Source organism: Sphaeramia orbicularis, chromosome 2, assembly GCF_902148855.1.
Source record: "Sphaeramia orbicularis chromosome 2, fSphaOr1.1, whole genome shotgun sequence".
NCBI classification, from domain to species: domain Eukaryota; kingdom Metazoa; phylum Chordata; class Actinopteri; order Kurtiformes; family Apogonidae; genus Sphaeramia; species Sphaeramia orbicularis.
Window position 1 is genome coordinate 10271580 of NC_043958.1, and position 24836 is coordinate 10296415.

General features: G+C 37.8%; 1 protein-coding gene across 6 annotated transcripts in view; it reads left to right on the forward strand.

Moving 5' to 3' along the window:
• Positions 1-1808: 1808 nt before the first annotated feature.
• Positions 1809-24836, forward strand: part of LOC115433711 (sodium- and chloride-dependent GABA transporter 2-like) — a 46795-nt gene continuing 23767 nt past the window's right edge. Inside the window, exons 1-4 of one of the 6 annotated variants that reach the window (XM_030155199.1) lie at positions 1812-1892; positions 4905-4972; positions 5483-5513; positions 22953-23197. In XM_030155199.1, the coding sequence (XP_030011059.1) occupies positions 22984-23197 (214 nt within the window). In that variant the 5' untranslated portion in view covers positions 1812-1892; positions 4905-4972; positions 5483-5513; positions 22953-22983. Of the gene's footprint in view, positions 1893-4904; positions 4973-5482; positions 5514-21086; positions 21151-21339; positions 21522-21630; positions 21650-22638; positions 22826-22952; positions 23198-24836 lie in introns of those variants that run through there. The other 5 variants (XM_030155191.1, XM_030155206.1, XM_030155176.1 and 2 more) reach the window with 5 other exon arrangements.

Genomic DNA, 24836 nt, shown 5'->3' on the forward strand with positions numbered 1-24836 from the left:
TCCCCCTTCAACTTAGAATTTGATCTGTCATGTAGAAGCTCGTCCTGTGCTAACTGATTTGTCTAACCACGACAGATAAAACAGCTTGAGGTTACCAACAGTGGGTGCAAACATTAATATGTGTAGAGAATCCATGCATGTGTGTGGAAATGTAAAACGGTATATTTAGAGGCGAAATGGAAACCAAACATTTTAGCAGAAGGGATAGGAGTGTTGGTGAGCCAGCTGTAATATCTCAGCAGCTGGTGCTTGGATCACCATGGATTTTTTTTTTGTGTGTGTGTGTGTTTTTAAAGTTGTGCCAAAAAATAACCATCATCTATTTTATCATGATTTATTACTTAATAATACTGCTAGTTGGAAGAGCCTCACAAAGAAAGTGTTCATCTGCTAAATTACTTGATTTATTAAGAAAAACTGCAAGAAGTTGGGCCAAAATGTAATAAATGTTAGTGATTTATTGGTTATTGACCTCAGGAATATCAACAGTGTTCAGGATCACACACTGGTCACTACACACTGCAATCATATGTGCTATTTATGCAGTATACTTCTATAGTGTATCATATAGTCACATGACCACCAGGCTTATTGTCATGGGAATAATTGGCAGCTCATGGCAGACGTTAACTGTGAAATTTTGTACTTCTACTCGAAAAACCACCTGTCTGCAAGTGAATGTACGAGCGACAATAAAGATGGCACAGAACTCCCAAAAGATGTGTTTTATGTACCAAATTTTCAGTTCCCGAACACTCTCAGTGTGAACACGTCGGCTGGTTCAAGATTAGGTGCAGGAACCAGCATGGGTACGGTTCTCTGACGCTCTGAAAACTCCGCTACAGTATGCACTTGGTTCTACAATGTTTCTTTTCCATTCTATATGGATTCCAGATCGTTTGCTTCAGTAGCGTAGGCAGAGAGAGGAGGGAGGGAGGAGGTTGAAGCTAACAACTTGTGACAAAATTTAGCACATCATGTTACTTCAAAGTCAGTGTTATTTTTTTTTTTTTTATGTTTTTTTTTTTTTTTGCAGCAGAACTGAGAATTTGCTGAATAGGGGAAACCCTCAAACTATCTTTTGCATACTGTAGATCTTGAGGCTTGTCACATCCTACTCTTTGTAGATACTGCTGTTTTGTGTGTGCATGTGAGTAGAGCCTCAAACAAACAGCAAGGGGGTAAAAAGACTTTCCTAGAACATGTATACCATGGATTGCGTTGTGTACAAGAAAAAATATGACATATAACAGTCTGAGGTTGCCATTGGTGAGTACAAGCATATTTAAACTTGTTAAAATGCATGCACATACAGAGGAATATCTGCACTTTTTCACTATAAAATTATATTAAAGTAGGGAATATTAAAAGTTTATATAAACACTTGAAACATTGTGTGGATTCAATAACATTAGTAATGTTTGCACCTAGATTTCTTGATCTGTGCTGATCATATCATGTAATATAGTGAAATAATCTAATATGTCATTGCCCTGCACCTTTTGAAATATACATCATCACTTTGGAAACTGGAAAGTCCTGAGTCATTGTCCATGAAAAGCCATCCAGAATTTCCTCTAGTCCAAGCATTCTCACATTTTGATCCCATTCACACGTGTTCAACTTATACAAATGGATTTATTTCAGAAAACAAGTCAGGGGGAAAATATAAAGCAGCATTATCCGAAGTTTGCTCTGCTCAGCCTCAACAGTCTCTTGTTTCTTGTTGCTTTGTGATCGCATGACTTCCGTGTGTTCAGCCGACAAAACCCCACGCCCACCTGACAGGGCTTTCTAGTCTCACAAATACAATCACATGTAGTGTAATGGCATGAAAAGGCGACCTTGGAAGACTAGACTTGTTGGAGTTTGCTTTCACGGCCCGAAAGGAAGTAAGTTAAAAAGCTTTGTTTCTAGTAAATGTCATAAAAATAATCTTTTTTTACATGCTGTTCATTAGAAACATAATCTCATTTCAGAAATCATGTAACTTTGTCTTTATAAGATATTCCAGCTAATGTTGTGTTTGATATAGTAAGTGACAAACTAAAAAAAAAAAACAGCAGAGAAACCAGATTGTTTTATTTATTTTCATATTTTAAGAGACTGTGCACAACTTTCATCATTCATTTCCTGATCTGCTTAGTTTAGTTGCCAGACAACTTTTCACGTGAAGAAAATTGTGACACCTGGTATGAAGAACTCAGTATGGCACAAAGTCAGCGTTCTTAAGGTAGTAATTATCTTTATGAACATATGGCGTTGTATTGTAGATGCACTGGCAGGATTTATCATCTCCCATATATATATATATATTTTTATTGCTCTGGATTCCCTAGATGTTGTGATGATAAGCGAAGAAGAAGTGATGAGTCATTTCAGGCAACATGAGCTGCGCTGCCACACACACACACACACACACACACACACACAAACATGCCCACTCACTATCTATCAAAACACTGACACGTGTGGAGGTGTATTTAAACTGCCAGAATTTCCCATGTCTCTCGGTGGCTCACCCATGTCACCTTGCATGGTTTGGGGCTGTTTGTCTTCTCATTGTTCAGGCAGATTCCATGTTAGTGAAGGGAGGATGGATGTCACTATACATGGGAAATTCCACATTCATTTCACCTAAGGATGAGATAGAGGCCCACCTCAGCAGGACAAAAGACTTCACAGAGGTAGATTGCTGGAAAATCATTGAAAGTGGAAGGACCTGAAGGTTAAAGATGACACTGTACAGATAATTAACATCTTCCAGGTCAATTTCTGAATGTGATCTGAACGCGACACCTGATGAGACCCAGTATGTTTCCATCACTTGTTACACTCACAGATAAAATGTAGTGTGTGGTGTGTACAAATCCTAGTCTTAAGTCTAAAGGTGAAAACACACCAACCTGATTTTTGGCAGTTGGACGTCGTTGGGCAGTCTGGCAAGGTTGGTGACATGATTCTGTTGGGTGTGTTCCGTGTTAAAGCCATCGCCATTCTTTTCAGCCAATTCAACACGTGTAATCGGCCATTACCCAGTTGTTCAGTCTGACCAATGTGATTGGTGGAGGGATAGTAATAATGAAACAATGTTAAATTAATGTAAATATGTTTTTTCTCTCTCTCTGTCTACGTGCTTTGTAAATGTAAAAATTTTAATACTTACCCCAGGAAGAATAGTTTCTACTTTGGTAGAGACTAATGGGGATCCTTAAATAAAGAAATAAAGAAATAGCCCTTGGAAGCCCAGTGAACAAGAAGACCGGAATCTTTCTTCTTCCACAAGAAGAAGCCGAGAGCTGACAACACCAGCATCTTCTTACCACTGGTCATCCGTTCAACAACCCTTCTTGACTACTCAACATTCTCTGCTGACAACAGTGACTGACCACAGAGAGCTCTGTGTTTTGGTCGAGAGAGATGTTCCGTCATTTACGGTTTTTCATTTTTTTGGGCCACAATACAGATTAACGCTGGCTGCTGTTATGGAGGCAGTACGTCTTGCACAAGCGCAGAACGTATGCTCAAGTCAGTAGTCGATTTGGTGTGTTCTTTGCGCTTTTTTGACCATGTCGGTGAGACGGTAGTTGACTGATCAGTTGGGCTACCTTTTATGGTGACGATTAGCAGTCGATTTGGTGCATCTTCACCTTAATGTGAATAAAAGATAACAATAAACAAATAAATAACAAGGTGAACAAGCGGTTTAGATAAAGCCAGGATATGCTTTCCACTAAATGTAAGCTCTGAGACCTAAAAATAGACATCCTGATTTCCTCAGACTGATCATTCCAGAGCTTCAGGGCTCTCTATATATATGTATACTGGAAATATATCCCGAGGATTTTACACATAATAAGAAACAAACTAAAGTGTTGAACTTTGGACTGTTGCATGCCAGGAGAGCTATTGCCTTGAACTGAAGGAGCATGGAAGCACCTTCTATAAAACAATGGATAGAAGAACTATCAGAGTGCATCAGACTGGAAAGACGAGCTTATATTCTTATATTTCCAAAGGAAAAATGAAAGAAGTTGTACTATTATGGGAACTGTAAATGAACATTGTAGTATCTGGAAAAAGGGGCATGACATCCAAATTATTACTGTTTTTTTTTTTTTTTTTTTTTATTATGACAGCTGTATTTTAATTTTATTGTTTCGTATATGTATACATGTTTATAAGAATATATTTTTGTGTATGTTATTTATATATGTGTCATTTGGTGCAAGTCTACCTGGTGTGAATGGGTGTGTGCATGGGTGTTTGTGTTGTTTTGATTCATGTTCTTTATGTATATTATTATTTACTTTGTTTGCCTTTCATTATACAACTTGAATACCAATAAAAAATATTATGGAAAAAAAATAAAGAGAAAAAAAAAGGTTTGTGGTGTGAACTGAAAAGGCCCAAAAATGACAAATAAATACTGTAGGGGAAAAACACCTACAGGATTACACTGAAGACTCACACCATGGTGTAAGTTCATCTTCTTTGGTTTGGGTATAAACACCAACAATCCTCATAACTGTTCAATCCAATGGTGACGGTAAATTCAACTTCAACTAGTTCAACAAGCAGGGATATGTGAGTTAGTACCTGCTGTATTTGTGTCTCTCATGTTATTGAATAATACATGCACCCTCATGTCAGTCCAGTTCCCAAAAACTTGAACAGTCATGATGAGCTAGGCTTTTTCACCCATCCTCCTACCTCTCATTAGCTCCTCCCACTTTATCTGCTTCACCTGTCGTGCCTTCATTATCCACCAATAACTTGTTTGGGCCCGCCCTCAGGACAGAGCTGAATTACATGATTATTCACTATATGTGTACTCTTATCACACACTCAGCTGTGGTTTCAAACCTACCTGAGTGTATTTGTTTTTTTTTATTGTTCTCCAGGATAAAGTCCTTCTGTACTGACTGGTCCGTGTGACTACTACAAAGAAAACAGGGCCAAGTTACCAACGGTGAGTGTTTATATCTGAAGATATGCATGAATACATGTGGGAATTTCTGCACTTCGTTAAGTAGAAGTGGTGTTTATTAAAATTCTGGAATATTATGTTGAATCAATGCATTAGTAACATTTACATCCAGGTTTTTGGATGTACGCTGGTCACATCATACTGTAATATAATAATGAAATAAATCAAGAATCTGCTGAACTCTGCACTTTTCCCTATTTAGATACATTTATTTATCTACTGCATTAGTTTCACCGCAATTAAAGAATTCATCTGTATGAACTGCTGAAGTTAATACCAACTTCTGGGTACAATTTTAACATATTAACTGTATTTGAGCATAGAATACCTCCATCTCCTTCTATGAGTGTATAGTATGTATGTAATGTGATACAGTCTGAAAACACAGAGCTTGAATAAAGCAGACTGTAAGCTGATCTAGTTCTTGTTTCAGTTCACATTAAAAATGAGAGCACTTTAATTTCTTTATAGAAGTTTTCTTTGCGTTTGCAGTGGGATGAGACCTGTGTCAGTCCAGTTACAGGTGGGTGACTAGAAAAAAAAGCACATAATTCTTGTTTTAAATCCATTTAATAATATAGTTATAGTGTTTGTGAGTCACAGTGAGTTCTGTGCTCAAATGACAACACAAAAAAACAGCTAAAAGGTTAAAAACTGGGTTTCAAAAAACTTAGCTTCACCTGATTGACTTGACAAGTCATCCTCCTCAGAAACACATCGAGAATTCGTGTTTGATTTTAAAATGTACTTATATCTAATGCAGTGTGTCAATCATCATAAAACATCTTCCAATCAAAAGAAGCGACACTTTGCTGGGCCTCATGGGACTTAACTTCAGAGAAAGCATGAACAGTGGCAAGAGACAAATAATTATTCAACCCTGAATTAATTTGTCACCATTTACACATATTATGTTTGCCAATTTAAAAGATAATTTTATGAGCCAAAAAAGTCACAGTTTTTTTGCAAAGATGGTAAGGACACTAGTGCGTTCAGCTCAATGAGCTGCATCTGTCATTGGATGTGATACACTGTACATCAGACCCAGTCTTGGAGCATTTTACCATAATCTTCAATAGTGAAGTGAAGACATATTAAAAGAGGTGAAAATCAGGTACAGTCTTGTCATGTTGAAACAACCCTGAACAGACTGTGGAGAGGCAATTACAATGACCCTACCTCGAGTGAGTATTCTTTATGTTCATGTATTTTCACAGATTCCACACAAAAGATGTTTTCTTGACTTAAAAAATTATCTTTAAAATTGGCATGTGTCGTATGTGCAAAAGATGCAGAATTCAGACAAGACCAAAAAGTAAGTTGTTTTTTGTTTTGTTTTTTTCCCCCCCCAAAATACGGCCCTATGGGGTACAACTGGAAGGGGTGGGACTCTTTGGCCACTTGCCATTGTCGTTCATTTGGGAAGCTTGGAATTTATAACTTGTCATGTACAATAAATCAATTGACGTTCATGTCATCTGACTCATCATTGGCTTTACCAAACCAATGACTTGACCTGCTTTGCTTGATTTTCACCACAGAAACTTGGTACTAACCTGAAACTTGAAGGTTAAGACCTGAGATTTGCTTACTTGTGGCTTGTAAATATCTGACGCCCACATTTGTTTTGGTGACTTTGCAGGAGTTTACTGGTGACTTTTTACATCAATTGAGATTTTAATTAGTATTTTTCAAGCACTCAATGCACCCTTCTTGAACCTGATCTTGTTGAACTTGCACTTACCCACATTAAATGAAAGTGATGATAAAAGAAACACTTCAATTATTGCTTCTAGAAGTTGGAGACCTGTTAGCCAACCACATCGCGACATATTAGTGAGTATGTTCCAACAAATTCTGGTCATATGATTCCATGTTGAGTTGGTTTTGTAGTTTTCCTGTACCATAATCAACGGTCAACAGTTGAAGCTGAGGTTAAAGGTTCATTGTATATCCTTAAATGCCATCTAGCCATGAAGTCATAGATTTCACAGATCTTCCTTCAACTCTCATCCACTAAAAAGCAGACGTTTCTCGTTAAAGCCAGTGTTTGTTTTGTCCATTCAGGGCTTTTAGTTGAGGAATATTAACTCTAGTCCACACTCAGATATGGCAAGTGAGGGAACATACCTTAATAATGGATGCTCCCAGTAATAAAAACAAACAAGTACAAAAGATCCTGTAGACTCCATTAAAGCAGACCTGCCCCTTCTGTAAATATAAAAGCTTATTGTCATTGACTCTTATTTCCTGGTGATTAGACACTAAAAAAAATTTAATCAGAATTTGTATAATAAAATCCCTGTAGATGTTACACATTCTAATATTAATGTAATGTTCATATTTTTAGAGATTTGTTAGAGACCTGCAGAAACGTCTCAAGTATTGGCATGTGTAAAGTTGGAAATAAATACAACAAAAATGGAGATACCCAAACATTCAAGGTTTTAATTCTGATCACCAGAGCAGTTCTCCATAATGTCACTCAGCACTCAGTCTTCTGTAGTTATACTCACTAAATTTCTTACCAAAACCTGTAATACTGCCTTGTGTGTTTAGACCCCGAAGCTGAGATAACTCTGTTTGCATTGCTTTGACACAGATAACTTTAAAGGACCTTTTAGAAGCTGAAGAGTACCTAGCATGATAAGTAAACTGACACTGGTTTGTTTAAAGGTTAGTAAGTGCGCAAACACCAGAGCACCTCTGCAATTACAACAGTCTAGCATAGAAAAAAAACCCTTCACACTTAGTTAGCATTGGGCCAGTGCCATAGATAGTACCCTCAACTATTGCTATGGAATAAGAGTAAAAGTTATCGCAGTTGTTAGGCTGGTTCTTGGGTGGTGCTAAGTGCAGGATGCCACAACTGTGCATTTGCATGTGAGTGTAAATTAGTAGAAATTAATGTGCACATCATGGCATTAGAATAACTAAACACTAAAGAAAATAGCACATAAAAAGAGATGTGTCTGTCAAAACCTGTAATTTTCAGGGTGTAGCTGCAGATTTTATGTTACATTACGTACTGATAGCATGCAGATAGTAAAAAGGACAATCCTGCCATACTTACCCTATGGTACCATACACAGAGAAGTTTTTTTAGTAATTAAGTAAAGGAAGGTAAAAAAAAAAAATATATATATATATATATATATATATATATATATATATATATATATATATATATATATATATATATATATATATATATATAGATATAGATATAGATATAGATATAGATATATATATCAAGATGCACTATAACAAAGCATGGATGTGTCAGTCACGTCTGGTACCAAAATATAAGCCCTGTTACAATTTACAACTGCACACATCTAATGATACCCCTTTTACTATTTCCAATTTTGGTTATTTGTATTGAGTATTTGTCATTTCCTGATAAAGAACAATAGTCGCTGATTATCAAGCATGCACTACAACCAGAACACCCCTCTGTTACTGGACAAATCTGATACATCCCTATATTTTAACAGTATGTTTTCGGTCAATCTACCATGCAAATTTTACATGATTAGTCATTTTTAAACAACCTTTTCTTCAGGTCCCTCCAAATGATCACTGAACAATGTCTCTGAGCTCAACTTACACATGACAAATTTCAGTCAAATATAAATAAGAGGTGATGTTGTAGATGAATGAGAATAGTTTGTTTGCCTGTTTAATACTATGTGTTGCACTTCATCAGGACATAGTCAACATTTAGGTGAAGTTGGAAATGGTATAACTACTCATGCAGAGTTGTAAAATGGACTTAAAAGCATGTTTTGTAATTTCCTGCTGTGTGGTTTCTGTTATTTGTGAAAAAAATCAGAGCAATGAAGTTCTTTTTTTTTTTTTTTTTTTTTACACGTTCTATATATTGTCTACACCCAGCATATGTACTCTGAGTCACTTGTTTAACATACATATAGAACAGTTCATTTCTCCTCGCGTCTATAGGATGAAGTCATTATTGTTACAGCACGTGTGTTTTATTTGTGGTCCCAATTTAGCTGCATGGGGACTTTGTATTGCCTGCCAAAGTTGACCACGCATGTTTCCAGCCCCTTCTTGTGATCTAACCACAGTGCTGAGGCAGCTACTTGGATTTGGCAGATGCTGCTTTTTGTCATCACCGTGTGGCGGGGCTTTGGCCCACACTGAGACATCTGCCCCGTTTGATGAGTTGCTGGCAGGAGGCTTAAGCAAAATAACTGTAGAGCAACCTGGAAATAATCTTTACAGTATTACCAGCTCAGTTTTCTCACAGCATTTACCAGGATCCTTGTCGTGTCACTGGAAAAGGGAACAACCTGATGGATGCTATGATGTGTTTATAAAGTATGGCTCAGTACAAATTAGATCATAAACCTGCAGGAGGCTGGGTGGGCTTAAGTTCTGTATCTGAGAAGTTATTGCTTTGTGTCATCCTTCCATTATGGAAATAATACTGTATCTGAAACATGTGTTCAAAGATGTTATCTGCCATCATAGCCTGCTGTTATTAATATTGCAGCCAAATTAGCTTGTTTAAAGATTATTTTAGTGATAAATGCACTTAGTGTGGAAGTTTAGCATAGAATAATACACAATAAAATTGAGATGAAGTCGGTCAGTGTATCTTTTGGTAATTGGATTTTCTTTTCAGAAAGAAAAGAAAAACTAGTGGTTAATTGATTTTCGTTTTAAAATAGAAGAATTAAAATTGAATTTCAAGGCGTTTTTCTTTTTCAGTGTCAAAACAGATAAACCAAATTTTATAAATGGATTGATTTTTGTTTTCTCTTTCTAATAACAAACTAGAAAAGCACCTCTGCCAAGGTAGATCAGCCCCCCCACCACCACCAAAATTTAATCATTTGTTCCCTGTGCCAGTATCAACATTTCCTGAAAATTTCATGAAGATCTGTCCATAACTTTTTGAGTTATCTTGCTAACAGACAGACAGACAGACAAACCCCAATGAAAACATAACCTCCGCCGTTACACTTGGAGAAGGTAAAAAGAAAGTTACTACCTGGTAGGAATGGAAAAACAGATCAAAAATGCCTGTTCTTTTTTTTTTATTTTCTGAAACCGGATGTTGTCATTTTCAAGGAAAGAGCACTAATGCCAAGGTCACAAAGGGTTTGTATGAATATTCCAGTTTGTACGAAATCTGGAGTTTGAGTACATTTGTGAGGGAGCATGTCTACGATGTCCAGATTTTGCATGAACCGGAAGAAGCCTTGAAATTCAATGTTAATTCTTCTATTTTAAAACAACAGCTAGCTCTTCCTTTGTTTCTGAGAAGAAAATCCAATTACCAAAAGATACACTGACCTGAACCAGGAAAAATGCAAACAGATAACATACCTCATGATCTTCATGCCCCTGAAGGTATCTATCATCTTGACTTACTTGTTCAACTTGCTGTGCTTACTGAGTTGTATATCAGATATAATAGATGTTATGACCTAGACTAGGGTTACAAAAAGGCATAACATAAAAGTGACTCACACTTGAATCTCACTCCCAAAGAAGACCGTGACAAGACTTTTTTAAACCAAAAATAAGCAGCAATTTATTCTCTTCAGGGTTAACATTGCCAAAATAATTAAAAAAAAAAAAAAAAAAACTGAACAACCCAAAACTTCCCTATCAAACAAAATAAAGGAACTATAATACACAGGTCTAACCTGGACACCTAAATTATAAACAGGAGACAAGTTGACAAAAAAAAAAAAATAGGCTTTTCACCCTTACCTGGTGCTGCTATGAATATATACAAACTATTTACAGTATTTACAAATGCAGACAACAGAAACTCTCCCTCTCACAAATGAATTACACATCAAAAATGGCGAACTAGTGTGATGTTGGTTGGCAGCTGGCTGGGAGATGTCATCTTGTTCCTTTTAAAGGGGTCATATTTTGGTAAACCCACTTTTATTAGTCTTTGGTTCATTTATTTGTATATTTGGGGATGTTGATAGTTCATAAAGTTTGAATTTGAACCCTCCAGGTGCTGCAAAACTATCTTATCTTTTTTTTTTGGCAAAAATCGAGTGGATTTCTACAACCTGTTTCAATTTCTTCTTAATTTGTTATGTCTATAACTAGTTATGTCACAACATTTGCACATATAAGGTCAAGACTTCTGACAAACATTTCTCCGAGTACAACATAATTGTTTGTCAGCAGTAGCAGTTGTAGTAAAAACTGAAAATATGTCCAAACTTCGAGCTGATTACCTAAAATGCTCAGTTGTTGGTTGTATTAATGAACACAAGTGGCTGAACGGGACAAAGAATCATGGTCAACAACCTGGAGGGGGCGGGGCGTGAAGTGGCTCATTTGCATTTAAAGGGCCAGCGCTCAAAACGACCTTTCTGGTGTCATTACTCAGAAATGTTGTTGAAGATGGACCTGTGGAGTTGAATTAATGAAGAATTCCGACCCAAGCATAGCATTTACAGCTTATGTAGACCAAGGGAAAGGATTTGAAATGCATGATTCCATTTAAAAAAAAGCAAAATATCACTCCTTTATAGATCGGCTCAGTCTCTCTCGACCAGTCAGCAGACCATGCGTTGTTCCGGGTCGGGCAGTCAGAGAAGGTTGGGCAATCAGAGAAAGCCGCCTGAACTTAGACGCACGCACATCTGCACAAACACGCACACTCACACATGCACTCCAAAACATGCACACGCTTAGATACACCTCAGGCCCTCTGCAGGCCAATGTGGGAGGAAGGCAGAAACCATAACAAGACAGATAAAAAAAACAAATAAACAACAGGAGCAACACACAATACATGAATACATATATGACCTCAGGGTCATGAGCTAGATCTTTAGCTCTAGATACAATATATGTCTTTTCGGTTGGTATTTGTAATTGTCATTTTGATAATTAAACATTGTACATAAATTTACAGCACAATTATAAAGAACAAACTAAAAGCAGCAGATATCTACCTAAATAATGAAAAGCAGCGAGACAAAAACACAGCAATCGCAACATTTCTTAAACTATTTTACCTTCTTTTATTTCTTGCTGGGTCATTTTTACCCTCAGCCCTCACCGCAGGGTATTGTCATCAGTTCGTCGTCTGTCTGTAGTCCGTATGTGCAAAAACTTTGATGTGGACTGAAGGCTGAGGGTTTTCAAGCGTGGGTACGTTATGTTGTTCTATTGACGCTGCTTAAAAACCCTTGAAAGGCGCTGTCTCTGTCACAAGTTTAGGCCTCTCTGTTCTCTGTGGTCTAGTGTACTGTTCAGTATGTGAGCACTTCCAATTATGCAGAATAAATGTGGCTGCTGCTGTAGAAAAAAGAGGCTACTGCCAAACCAAACTCTGCTTTACAAACCCCGATGGTAGAAGAGATTTATCCTCAAGTAAACACAGTAGTGGAGGTTGTGGAAAAGGTTGTTTGGTCCAATACATCTCATCAGAGAGACAATACCAAAGGAATGTTAGGTGTGTAGATGTGTGCCACCTCTAAGCCATTCACTGCTGTGACTTTGACTCTTTTTGAGCTGTTTCATTCATGTATAATTTTATGTTAGATACGTTCCTTCTTGTATTTGTCTACACTGTGCCGTAGATCTTCTCGTAATGTCACTGCGGTCTTTTTTTTTTTTTATTACCATTTTAATCTTTCCCATATTGAACTGTGGTTATTGGGGATCGTTTTGGTGAACTCCATCTCCTCATTCATCTACATCTTCAGTCCAGTCACCGACAGAGCCCACACTTCTTACGTATAAATATTTCCAGAACCCCCTCTATCACAGTCATTTAGTTATTAATATGTAGGATAAAATCATGGAACGTGACCCATGAGCCACCTCTTCAGTCTATTTTACTGTAAATGTAGCAAGAAGTTGTTTTGGAGTGCAACATGTGTTTTGAAAATAGTAATGTATTATGTAAATAATGAATTATTGTGTGCCAGGCTATGACTATTTCCTGGAAGGAATACATGCCTGTATGAAAGACTTAACAAAGAAGCACTGCGGATGCATATGTATATATTTGTGGTAAATGGATATATTAATCCACATTTCTTTGCCTTCTGTTTCATCCTCTTGATGTACAGTACACCAGTCTAACATGGTCCATATATACTATTCACAGTTACCTCTCTGAACCCTGCTCCTGCCTGTATTTTACGTTTTCTGTAAACTGGTTGGTCATTGACTCAAAGGGGCCCTCTGTAAATCCCCCGTGGACCAGTGTGACCCTCAGAGCCCCTTGACCGAGATGCTTAACCTCAATTAAGTCTCTTGGCATTCAAGCGTATGACACTGCAGCCTGTGGAATGTACAAGAGCTGCCAAGTAAGAGAAGTACATGAAATAATCAAATCAGGTTATAATGGAAGCGGTGGCCTGTAATGATATAATGATTTTGCAGGTATCCCACAAGGAAGTCATGTGCACAACAATGGAAACATGAGAGGTTCCAGTCACTGATAATTAATCAAATTATTTTAGTGTGCTTATAAAAGCAAAAATACCAAATCCCATCCAGGCAGTTCATCAAGTTACAGACATAGTCAGTTTCCCACAGAGTTTTCTTCATGTCTTCCTCCACAGGGATGAAATTCAGAAGTCTTTCTATTTGCTTGTTGGTCTGTAGTGGCGAAAAGGGAGGCTTACTCTTCCATGTTTTGAGATAATCCAGGCTTACATTCCTCCCCAGGGCAAGTTCAGTCCAGGGTGTGAAGGTGTGGGAGCCTCATTCAGTTTACATGTATAAGAACACCACAGCTGATTCACTGGATAGAAGCTGGATGTTAATGCTTACCTCTGTCCTTAAAAACCTCACTGTTTGAAATTTTGCATGGAGTTACTTTCAAGCTCCATATTTGCCTTAACCTGCTGCGTTAAGGCAGGTAATGTAATGAATTGTAATGTGTAATGTATTGCTGATTTTAACCAGTTTTTCAGAAATTCTGCAAAAGAAAACAAATTGTTGTGTTTCTATCCACTACTGTTATGTGAATATTGCGAGATGGTTCTTTAGCACCATGATTATCATGGTTTAAAATGTATTTGTAGGTAGTTTTTCATACAATAACATATGACTTGAACTGCTGAGGAAGGAGCAGATAGACCTAGATATTTTAAACATCAATCATAATCGACCAAAATTTCTATGGTTTGTCAAGCCCTTGCACGTTTTGCTATGTGTGTGTTACCATTAATGTTTGTGTCTCTGGTTAAGTCAGTGAACATTGCAGTCTCTGTGTTGGTGCACACATGTAATTATTGACTAAATATGTTTCCATTGCCCATTAACATTAACTTTTCCACCTCTCCCACGTGTACAAAATATTTTTTGCCATATTTTTAATGTTTGACACTGAAATATTAAATGCGTAAACTGTAAATCAGGATGGAAACACATCTAAAGTTGTTATTATTAATCATTTTGTCCATAAAATGTCATACAGTAGCCAGTATCCTGTTTTATACTTTCCCACAGTTCAAGGATACATTTTTTCAGCCAATAAAAATGCTGTATTTAGTTTTCTGTCACTAAAAAAATACCAAGTCTATAGTCGCTATCACAATATCTTACATGATATAAGTTTCAGGCATGTTTGCGAGTAAAGTTTTTGAGATTTACCTTGGGTACCGCTTAATTAAACATTAATACACTAAAAACAAAAGTCTGTTAAAAGAGCAAACCAAAGCACTAACTAAAGTCAAAGTTCTATCAAGAAATAATCTCAACAGACACAAAACTAGCCCAAGATTTCCAAAGCAGCCCCACAGACCTCTTCAGCGATACCTCATGGGACTGCCCACTGTGGTAAAAAGAGTCATGGAGGGAATTGCCCCTCCAAACATTCCCATAAAATCTCCAGGAAAGATTATCAACACCAAATATCTGGCCTACCGCATGCCTCTGGGGAGCCTGTACAGTGTAGACATAAGGCCAGAGGTTAAACTTAAATGACTCCTCGTTTATAAGGTATGTTTTCCACGCAGGTTGAAGTGGAAGGGGGTTAGGCCACAGGAATGTTTACCTATTTAGGACATGGGAAGTAGAAAATGTGGAGGAGGTTGTCTGATGTTGACCACATCAGGGCCCTAGGAATTCCTTTTTTAGTGGGTTCAAAGCAGGAGAGGGGACCGTTCAAGACCTTATAGTGTTTGTGCTGATGTTGAAGCAGCCACTCAGTGCAGGTCTGGTAGCTTCTAGACCATAATCAAATACTTTGTCTTATATTTATTGTTTATTGACCTTGTTTACTTGAGTAAGTCCTCTTGTGCTGTAGCTTTGCAGAAGTGGACCTGACCTCTGACCTCTGTGGAGGGGCTAAGAAAATAAAATAAATGATTAACAGGTTTTTTGCATCCTTTGTTAAGTTGTCAGAGTTTATTGGTGTTGGGTTTTAACTTGTTTTTGGCATTTGTTAGTCTGTCAGTGCCACAGACAGAGTGGGTGAATGATGTCTTTGCACTTCTGAGTTAAAGGAATATTTTAACATGAGATACACATGAGCACGAGTTGAATAGATGGAATTTAATCGCATACATATGGCATGATTTGGGCAGTTTTTTTAATGATGTTTTTGGAAAGAAAGTCTGCTCCATGATAGTGACTATAAGTCAGACAAAGGCTGTGTTCATACTTGAGATGTATTTCTTGATGATCTGATCACTAGCAGAAGGAATGCACCTATAATGCTTAGAGATTAGACTCAGACCCTGTCCGTACGAAGACGTTCATATCCACAAAAGTTTTGTATTGGATAGGCCTTTCGTCCACACAAAACTGGCATTTTCAGTCACAGAAATCACAACTTTTTGAAACCAGGTCCCAGAGTGGATAAATCTGAAAACGCATCTTTGTCTGTACGACCATAACGCAACTTTTCTAAAATGATGATGTCGTAGCCCCACCTCTCTAACCTTTCACCCCTGAAGCAAGACGCCACTTCACAACAACAACAATGACAGACTACAGAAAAATGCTCGTGCTACAACCGCTATTGAGCTTACTGGAAATATGGAATCAAAATCTTCTGCTACTCTTTCATTTCAATGAGCAACAAACAACCATAGCTAGCAGCATTCACTATATCCTCTTGGATCTACTGCGGAGATGGGCAGCCAGGAGGAATTATTGGATTAGACCCAGTAGAACCAAAAAGCTTTATGCGCATGCTCCACGTCTTCTTCTCGTTTTTTTGTGAGAGCATTACAATGCCACATACAGGCCTGGCATTTGTACAACATCATTTTCAGTCGTTTTCAGTGGTTTCATGTGGAGGCAGATATTTCCTGAAATGACTGTGTTGACGGAGCACTTTTTGGAAAACAACAAAGAAAACGATCGGATGGGAAAAGATGCTGTCTTGTGTGGACATGGCCTAAGATTCAGTCATTCAGACCACAGTTGGAGCTGGTTTGATGGTTAATTTTTGCACATTATGGTGGGTGGCATCCATTATTGTGAACCCACTATGTTGGAGTGTGGACCAGACTTAATGTATCCCTGTAACTAAAAGCCTAGAACAGACTAAACCAAACACTAGGCCTAATGAAAGCCTTGTACATTTTGCGGCCACCATAGGGGAGGGAGAGGCAAAGGGGTATTCAGCTGTTAGATGACACTAAAGATCACACACTCGTGCAGGAAGTCTGTAATGTCTGGCTTTGTCCACAATGTTTGTACGGCCAGTACGTCTGTCAAACATCTTTTGTGTTTTGGTTTTGTTCTGGAACGTGCAATGAATACACCCTGGTAGTGTGTAGTGTTTGTTCAAATCTATATATGTAGCCTGCATGACTACTTATGCTCTAGACCCTCTGCCAACACAAATATCTTACAATGCAGTGCAGTCATAGAGACAAAGTGCAATGACAGATGGTAAACACATCCCTGTAGGCAGTAATTACCTCCGCCAAGGAGGTTATGTTTTTGCCAGGGTTTGTTTGTTTGTTTGTTTGTTTGTCTGTTTGTTTGTCTGTCCGTTAGTGTGCAACATATCTCAAAAAGTTATGGACAGATTTGGATGAAATTTTCAGAGTTTGTTGGAAATGGGATAAGGAAGAAATGATTAAATTTTGGTGGTGATCGGGGGTGGGGGGGCCCACGGGGGGGCCCACTGATCAGCCTTGGCGGAGGTCTGCGCTCTCCGAGTGCTTCTAGTTAGTAGTGTTACCCACAAACAGTACAATCTATAGTTGTACAGAGAGGCATATGCTGATAGAGGTGAGACTGGCTGGTTACCAAGGTTACATGCCCCAAGCTGGCAAGGAAGCTATCAGGAAGTAACATGTGTTCACAACCTGAGCAAAGTGCCTAGAAATCAGCTCTTTACATGACATTATACATGACATTAGTATGGATTTTGTGTACATAGTCGATAATATGGCATATCTTTAATTGTTTTGATTTCCTTGCCGTCTCCTTTTCATTTCCAGCTGACTACTTAGGTGATGTATGTTTTGTTCTTCATAATAGAGCAGGGAAGTGTGGTCCGATCCCAAGTGGTCACCTGAGATGCACATGGAGACACATGCTCACGCCAGGTGTGAAGTGAACCAATGAATGACTCATGAGACCTTATCTTCACAGTATCTGCTATCCAGGCGACAGATGATACATTAAAGAGTGTGTTTGTACATCTCTGGCACCTTGTGGCACTATTTCAGCAGCTGGGACCAAGGTTGTCTTTAAATGAACAGCACGCAGATATCTTATCTGCAGCAGTTACGCCGTCATTCTGAACACGAGACCCAGCGCTTGTTGAATGAGCTCTTTAACAGATCCCAGAATACGACACTGGCCCTAGAGGGTTATGTCTAAGAACTTCAACACCCATGATTGATTCTTTTTGTCTGACTCAGCTTCACTGCACACATCTCCTGACAACAGATAGCAACAAACAGAAAGGATCAAACTGGTAAGTTAATTCTATCGAGAGAGTACCTGCGCTTTTTTGCTCTTTACTTCTAAGCCATAAACATTTTTGGAAGCAGAACATAAAGGATAAAATATAAGGATGTATTTTGCCACTGAACAGCTCATTATTCTGCTGGTATCTTATTTGGTTAATTCTGAGGGCATAATAAGCTCTTGGGTAAGTTGAGCATGTGTGTGTGGAATATATATATATATATATGTATATATGTGCTCCACGTGCACATGTCATAATAAAAAGCAGAATTTTCACCACTATCTTTAACATAGCTCAACAATAAAACTCAGTGTAGTCCTAAGCTGAAGGACTTTTACAATACCTTCCACTGTATATCAGTGACCCACTGCCCTGGATGCCAGACGCAGTAAAAGCAGCCGTAAAGCCTGCAGAAATTGTGTATGGCTACGGCTGGTCTGAGTTACACGCCATGGCACCATGTTTACAGGGGCTGCAGGTTTGTCAGGACAGAACAATGGTGACTGTATTGAAGGGCCCATAAAGGTGGGGGTTTTTATGTGGCCCCCTGGGAGGCTAAGCAGAGTCTGCATTTGGAAAGAAGATATGCAGGCTTAGTGTGTGTGTGTGTGTGTGTGTGTGTGTGTGTGTGTGTGTGTGTGTGTGTGTGTGTTTGTGTGGAGTCCACTCGAATAGTTGAGGAATTTGTGCAATGTACAGGTATATGATTGCAAAACGTTTTACCACTTCCTGACTCTTGGCCCTTGACTTCTAGGTTTTCTTTGGGGAATTTATTCTACTAATGAGGGAGACTTAAGTTAATTTTGTTATAAATAGGGACAAAACATTGTTGAGGCACTTAGTCATGCTAGTTTGGACTGCCAGTCTGAACGTTTCAACTCCAATGTCTTTAAAGGTATTTGTTCTGCTTTTTAGAAACTTACCATAATAGCACTAAGATACAGGCTTATGTATTTTTTTTTGTTGTTTTCTCTTGTATCCTTTGGCTTGTCTGACCTTGAATACAAAAACAATACAGCCAAAACCAGTACACTACAAACCATGAGTCAGCTGCAGAAACAATGAGGAACCTGTGAAAAATATTTCCCCACATGCTCTTTGTAGGAATTGGTTTGATAAATTCATACTAGTCAATTTATCAACTTAGTAATGTAACCTAATCTGCAGGAGCCTGGTTGTTTTACTGCAGCTGTAAAAGCTCAGCTGAAGGAGCGCATGACACAGGCCGTTAAGCGTGCTGAGAGCCACTTGTGCTGGCATAAATGGTTAAGACGCCAAGACAATTTACAAGACAGAGTCCAAAGTATTAGGCTGAAATGGACATCACAACTAGTTATTGTTCTAGTTGTTTCCAAAGTTAATGGCAAATAGAAGAAGTAGGGAATACGGTGAACACTTTACTGGGCTGAATAAAATATTTGAATAAGATTTAAAAAGCCATACCACCATTTTCTACACCAAAATTGACTTAATCATTTAGGTTTTTGTATTTTCTAATATTATTCCGCTAACAGTGTGGACCATTGGTGTCATTAGTTCTGTATTTCCAAGACTGCCGCTCCAAATGTTTTCTGAATAGCTCAACATCTCTAAAAGTTTAGGCTTTTTTAATAAATCTCATATTTTTACAAAACTAATCGCAAGTCTTAAAAGCAAAGCCATTACTTTATGAGAACTGACCCACAGACCACAGCAGAGTTTGGCAGACGCACACATCAATCCAAAAATAACAAAAAGATGTTTGTTGACTCTTGACTTTGATAAAATGAAATGTTTCTGAAAGTCTCCAAGTGGATTTGACTCAGCAAAAAGGTCAGATGCAGTGGTTCATATGTTCCAATTCTTCAGCTGATGTACAACCATCAGTTTATTAGGGAGTATAAAGATTGGACTTTGTTTCAGTGGAAAAAGGTCATGTGATCTGATGAGTCCAGATTGACTCCATTCCAGAGTGATGGATGAGGTGGATGAAGTGATTACCCATCATGCATAGTGCTTACAGAACAAGCCTGTGGGGGCAGTGTTATGATCTGGGGTTGATTCAGTAGGTTACATCTCGGTTCACAAAGTTTTATGTCCAAAACATGACAGAAATTAATGTTGTGACATTGTCCTAAGATTACCTTGTAATCACAGCCACAGGTGATACACCTACACCTGTGGGATTTGTATCCCAGCCAAGCTTTGTATAACTTATGTGCTCAAGGCAGGTCAGGTTAGATTGATTAGGCCACCCAAGAATTTATACAAGCTGCAACATATCTGAGAATTAAATCATCATCGTACAATGGTAAATAAGCCTCTGTTAATACCTACAACAGACCAGTTAATCATAAATTGGCACTGGTGGCACATATTACAGATTATCACAGCACTTATACTTAGAATAGAATAGAATAGAATAGAATAGCCTTGATTGTCATTGTGTGTACAATGAAATTAGGGGTGTAACTCCAGTCAGTGCATTAATATTTACAAACACCAGCGCTACAGAAATAAGAATTGAGCAAATATAAAATTACAAAAAAACTAAAAAAATTAAGATAAGAAAATCTAATTTAAAAAAAAAAGGAAAATGTCCTACAATTTAACAATGTAGCATAAGCATAGAGCTTAGTAGAATAAAGAATAAAAAATAAGACTGGATAAAGTGTGAATAGGCACAATTATCAGTATTAACAGTATGTATTTCCTATAAAACCAGTATGTATATCTGTGTAAAACCAGTTAAAGAGCTGCAGGATCTGAAACTGACCACAATGAACATTTGAAAGATAAACAGTACCATAGTGCTTCAGTTGCAGCTTCAGAGTTTGTCAGTTTGCCTTTAAAGTATTGTGATTGTCTACTAGAAATTTCATTCGACCCCATGTGGGGATCCCGACCCCAAGGTTGAAAAACACTGAACTAAACTAAACAGTATCTTGCAGGGAGGCAGCAGTCCTGCTGACATATTGGTACTTCTGGTTATAATATAGCCTACTTTACAGAAAGACGCAGTTTGATTATTACCTTCTTTTTTTTTATTATTTATTATTATTATTATTATTATTATTATTATTATTATTATTATTATTATTATTATTATTATTATTATATCAGACAAGGTGACGTTGTTACATATGTGTGTAGTGTTGCATCCATGCACCAGCCCAAACTAGTGTCTGCCCCTGTGCCGGAACATACCACCTTACCGGTCTCGCAGGGGTGTGCGGGGGTGGTCGCTGTGTTGAGAACTACCGGGAACACAGAGGTAGGCTATGTAACACCGAATTCATGTTCCTTTTTCACCGTATAACTCATCTTTATCATAAAAAATTGAATGTAATGCTTTGGTGAAATTATTAAACCTGACAGTATTTGAGCAATCTTCACTTAACTCTGCAATTAAACCAGTCTGAGCGCGAGAGCGATAAGGAAACCCGTTACATATGTGACATTCCGGGTTAAAACAGCAACGTTACGAAAGGTGTTCCATCCAAAAAATTCGCCGTGTTGTCATTGTCTGTGTGGAGAAATTGAACCAGTGAAAGTGAAAGTGACCGGTGGCTTATAAAATCAGCTTTGTTGAGGTTATAACACAGGGGTGTGTGGTCACATGGAGCAGCAGGAGTTAATACGGAGGTAAAGGAAGTGATACCGGGGTCAAGACGTCCACAGCAATTTAAAAAAAACAAAACCAAAAAAAAACAGATTAAAAGTCACACGAGTGCTCCATCGTCTGAATTTAGGCTCAAGTAACGTGGATAAAGGTAGAAATTACTCAAAAATGTATTATTTGTTAATATTTTAATGCTAAAATCTATAAGAAAGGCTGGGTAGAACCTGGAAATGCAGTTATTACTATATTAATATGTAATAGGGGTTCAAGGAAATGCATACAGTGGAGTCTGATGATGCTGAGTCATGCACTTTAAAGTCAGTAAAAGTATTGACTAGGTAGAAGAGCAGATAGTTTCATTGTGTTGTTTTTGTTGGATCATAAATGCAAATGCTGTGGTGCTGTGTTATGTATACTATGACTGTACACTATATTATATTTGAAAAGGAAGTATTATAACCTTGCATATGTCATTTTTGGGTCGTATCCCCATGCATCATCAGCCCAAAGCCGTAAATCCATCACTTGTGGATATATAGAAGTTTGTAGTGTCTTTTATTTTTATAGGTTTATGTTTTGTGGAAATCACTTCATTCCAGCTTGTTACCCAAAAATGATTGCTGCTGTGCTTTATTTTATTTCATTGTAGATATGAAAGTATTGGATTGAATACAAGCAGCTCTGACATTGCTTTCTGGCAGCGTACAGTTGCAGAAAAAATTATTAGACCATTAAAAAGTCATCAAAAACAATGGTTATGCAATCAAGTACTAACTCCTGTGTGTATCATGTGACTAAAACAGACAGAAAAGATAACATGGAATGCCTAAAAGCACTGTTTTTGACAGTACAATTCCATAGCTATTGATGTAAGAAATTATGTGATTTTGGTTATTATCAAGAAAACATGGAAAATGGCTAGATATCAGCTCTGAAATTAAACTCGTATGAGCTATTTTGTTGGTCTCATTACATTTGTCCAAACAAATGCACCTTTAGTTGTACCAGGCATTAAAAATGACCAAGAAATTGAAGAAAATAAGGGGTGACCTAATAATTTTTTCCACGACTGTAGATTGCCTGATTCATAAGAAATACAGACAAATGATTCTAATAGAAAACCCTATTGTTTGCAGATACAGATGCCAGATGCACAAGTTAATTTTGTCTTGTTAGGCTGCAGCCTTGAGTGTGCTGCGGAGTACAGATAAAGGACACACCCACGCAGTACCATCCTTGATAGATAGGTCACTGATAAGTCCTGCAACAAAAGTAACTGTCAGAAAATTCACACGAGTTCTTGTGATTCAAACCCAGCTGTGCAGATGTGAGTAGACGGTGCTTCATTTTCTTGTGTTTTGAAGGTTACATGTGCTGTTTCTGTCCTGGCTTAACTGGATAAATGGACCTGCATTTGACTTTCCTCCTGTTTTCTTTTGTTGTTTTGTCTTCAGGGTTGTGTGCGTGTCTCTGCCAGAGCCAGTGATGGTCGACCAACTGTCTCCACAACAAGGGCACCCACTGCTGAACAAGGTGCCCCAAGGGAGTCTCCCCAATGGGAAAGGGGCCACCAAAGATGGCTTGCACGCCAGGGGCCAGTGGGCGAGCAAAGCTGAGTTCCTTCTGGCTGTGGCGGGGCAGATTATAGGTCTGGGAAACGTCTGGAGGTTCCCTTACCTCTGCTACAAGAATGGAGGAGGTATGGCATGTGCACTTTGGAAGTTTCAGCTGAAAAGGTTGAAAAAGTTTGTAACGGTGTAAATTCTGTCTTACTTTTTGCCCTTTCTGCTCTCTTTATCCCTCACCTTCCCTTTTCACCTCATGTCCTTATCTCTTCCTCAGCCTAGAGGTTACAATTGTAAGATAGTGGGACAGTAAGTGTTTTTGTGGGCTTAAAGTTTCAAGGTAGATATATTCTTATTTCTGTGCCAGTTAAGTTAGTTGTGAGCTTTCTGTTTTTTGCTACATTAGCTTAAAGTCTGTGTGAAGCAGATTCAGTTGTACATGTTGGAAAGTACTTGCTTAAAACATAGTAAGACTGTGCACATAATTGTGAAATGAGAAACTAACTTAAACTGTCCTTTTGGGATCTTTTGGCAATGAGTGGGATCTGTACTCAGCATGACCCCTCCCCTAACACTATAAACTATTTAACAATGACATCACAGTAGCATCAGTGATTCCTCCCACATGCTCACAGCTACATTATGGTAGTCAGTGAATCAGCATACCAACTTGCATAAATGGAAAAGGAAAATTTGTACAAAAGGGAGGTAGTGGTATTTCACAGTTGTTTTTCATGTATGTTGGCATGCTTAAGCAATTTAGCTGAAGCAGAAGTTACGCAACATAGACGACTGCTGTGAACTGTATTTTAGCCAGTTGAAAAAGACCCAACTTTTAAATTTATGTTTTAGATATTTTCAGTGTTTTTCTTCATGCCATACAGACCTTATGGACCCTTGTTCCAGGCCATAAACTTATTATTTTTGGCAAGAAAGTGTGATGGCTTTGAAAGAAGTAGTATTCAGTTACAGTTGAAGTTGTCTGATGGCAAGATAAATCTATGAAAATATTCCAAATATTGTGATTTTTTTCAATATTTAACATGCAAAATGTCCTTAAATTGTGGCTGGGGTCTTTATTTACTTTTATTTACCCAGGCATCAGGCCTATATTAGAAGGTTTTTTCATATATATATAACTTCTTGTGTTTAATAATTTAGGTAAGTTGAATAGAATGGTCCTATGTGGCACAAAAGACTCGTGTTTGTGGTGTTAAAAGTACTGCATTTTGCTTTTCTATAAATGTAACACTTCTATAACTGTTTCAAAATAAAATCCTCTGTCATTTCAGTTGATAGAAACCATTCACTGCTTAACATAGCTTTTATTGTGAAAACATTACCTTCTTCTGCCACTTGTAAGTTTCTCCAAATAGTCACTTTTCCATTGGACATCTGCGCAAAACTTGACCGATATTTACTAAATGTTGAAAAAACAGAAGTGCATAATGTCGGTTTTTCCATTAAATCACAAATGCGATGATTTGTTTATTTATTATCACAAGATGACATGAGAAGCCTTTCCATAAACATGGCGATGAACGTAATTATCGTTTTGATTTACAGATATATTCATTATTAAATAAATAAATAAATATTCAGTTTCCTGGTGTGTCCACACATACTGCACCATGTTTCTTTTAAAACTCTTCTTCGCTTCTTGTAACGTCCATTAACATTTGTTTTGTTTGTTTTTTTTAATTCACATGACTCTGGTTACGGAAAAAGCTCTTTCCATTGCAATTTTGCATGATATACCAGTTGTGCTACACC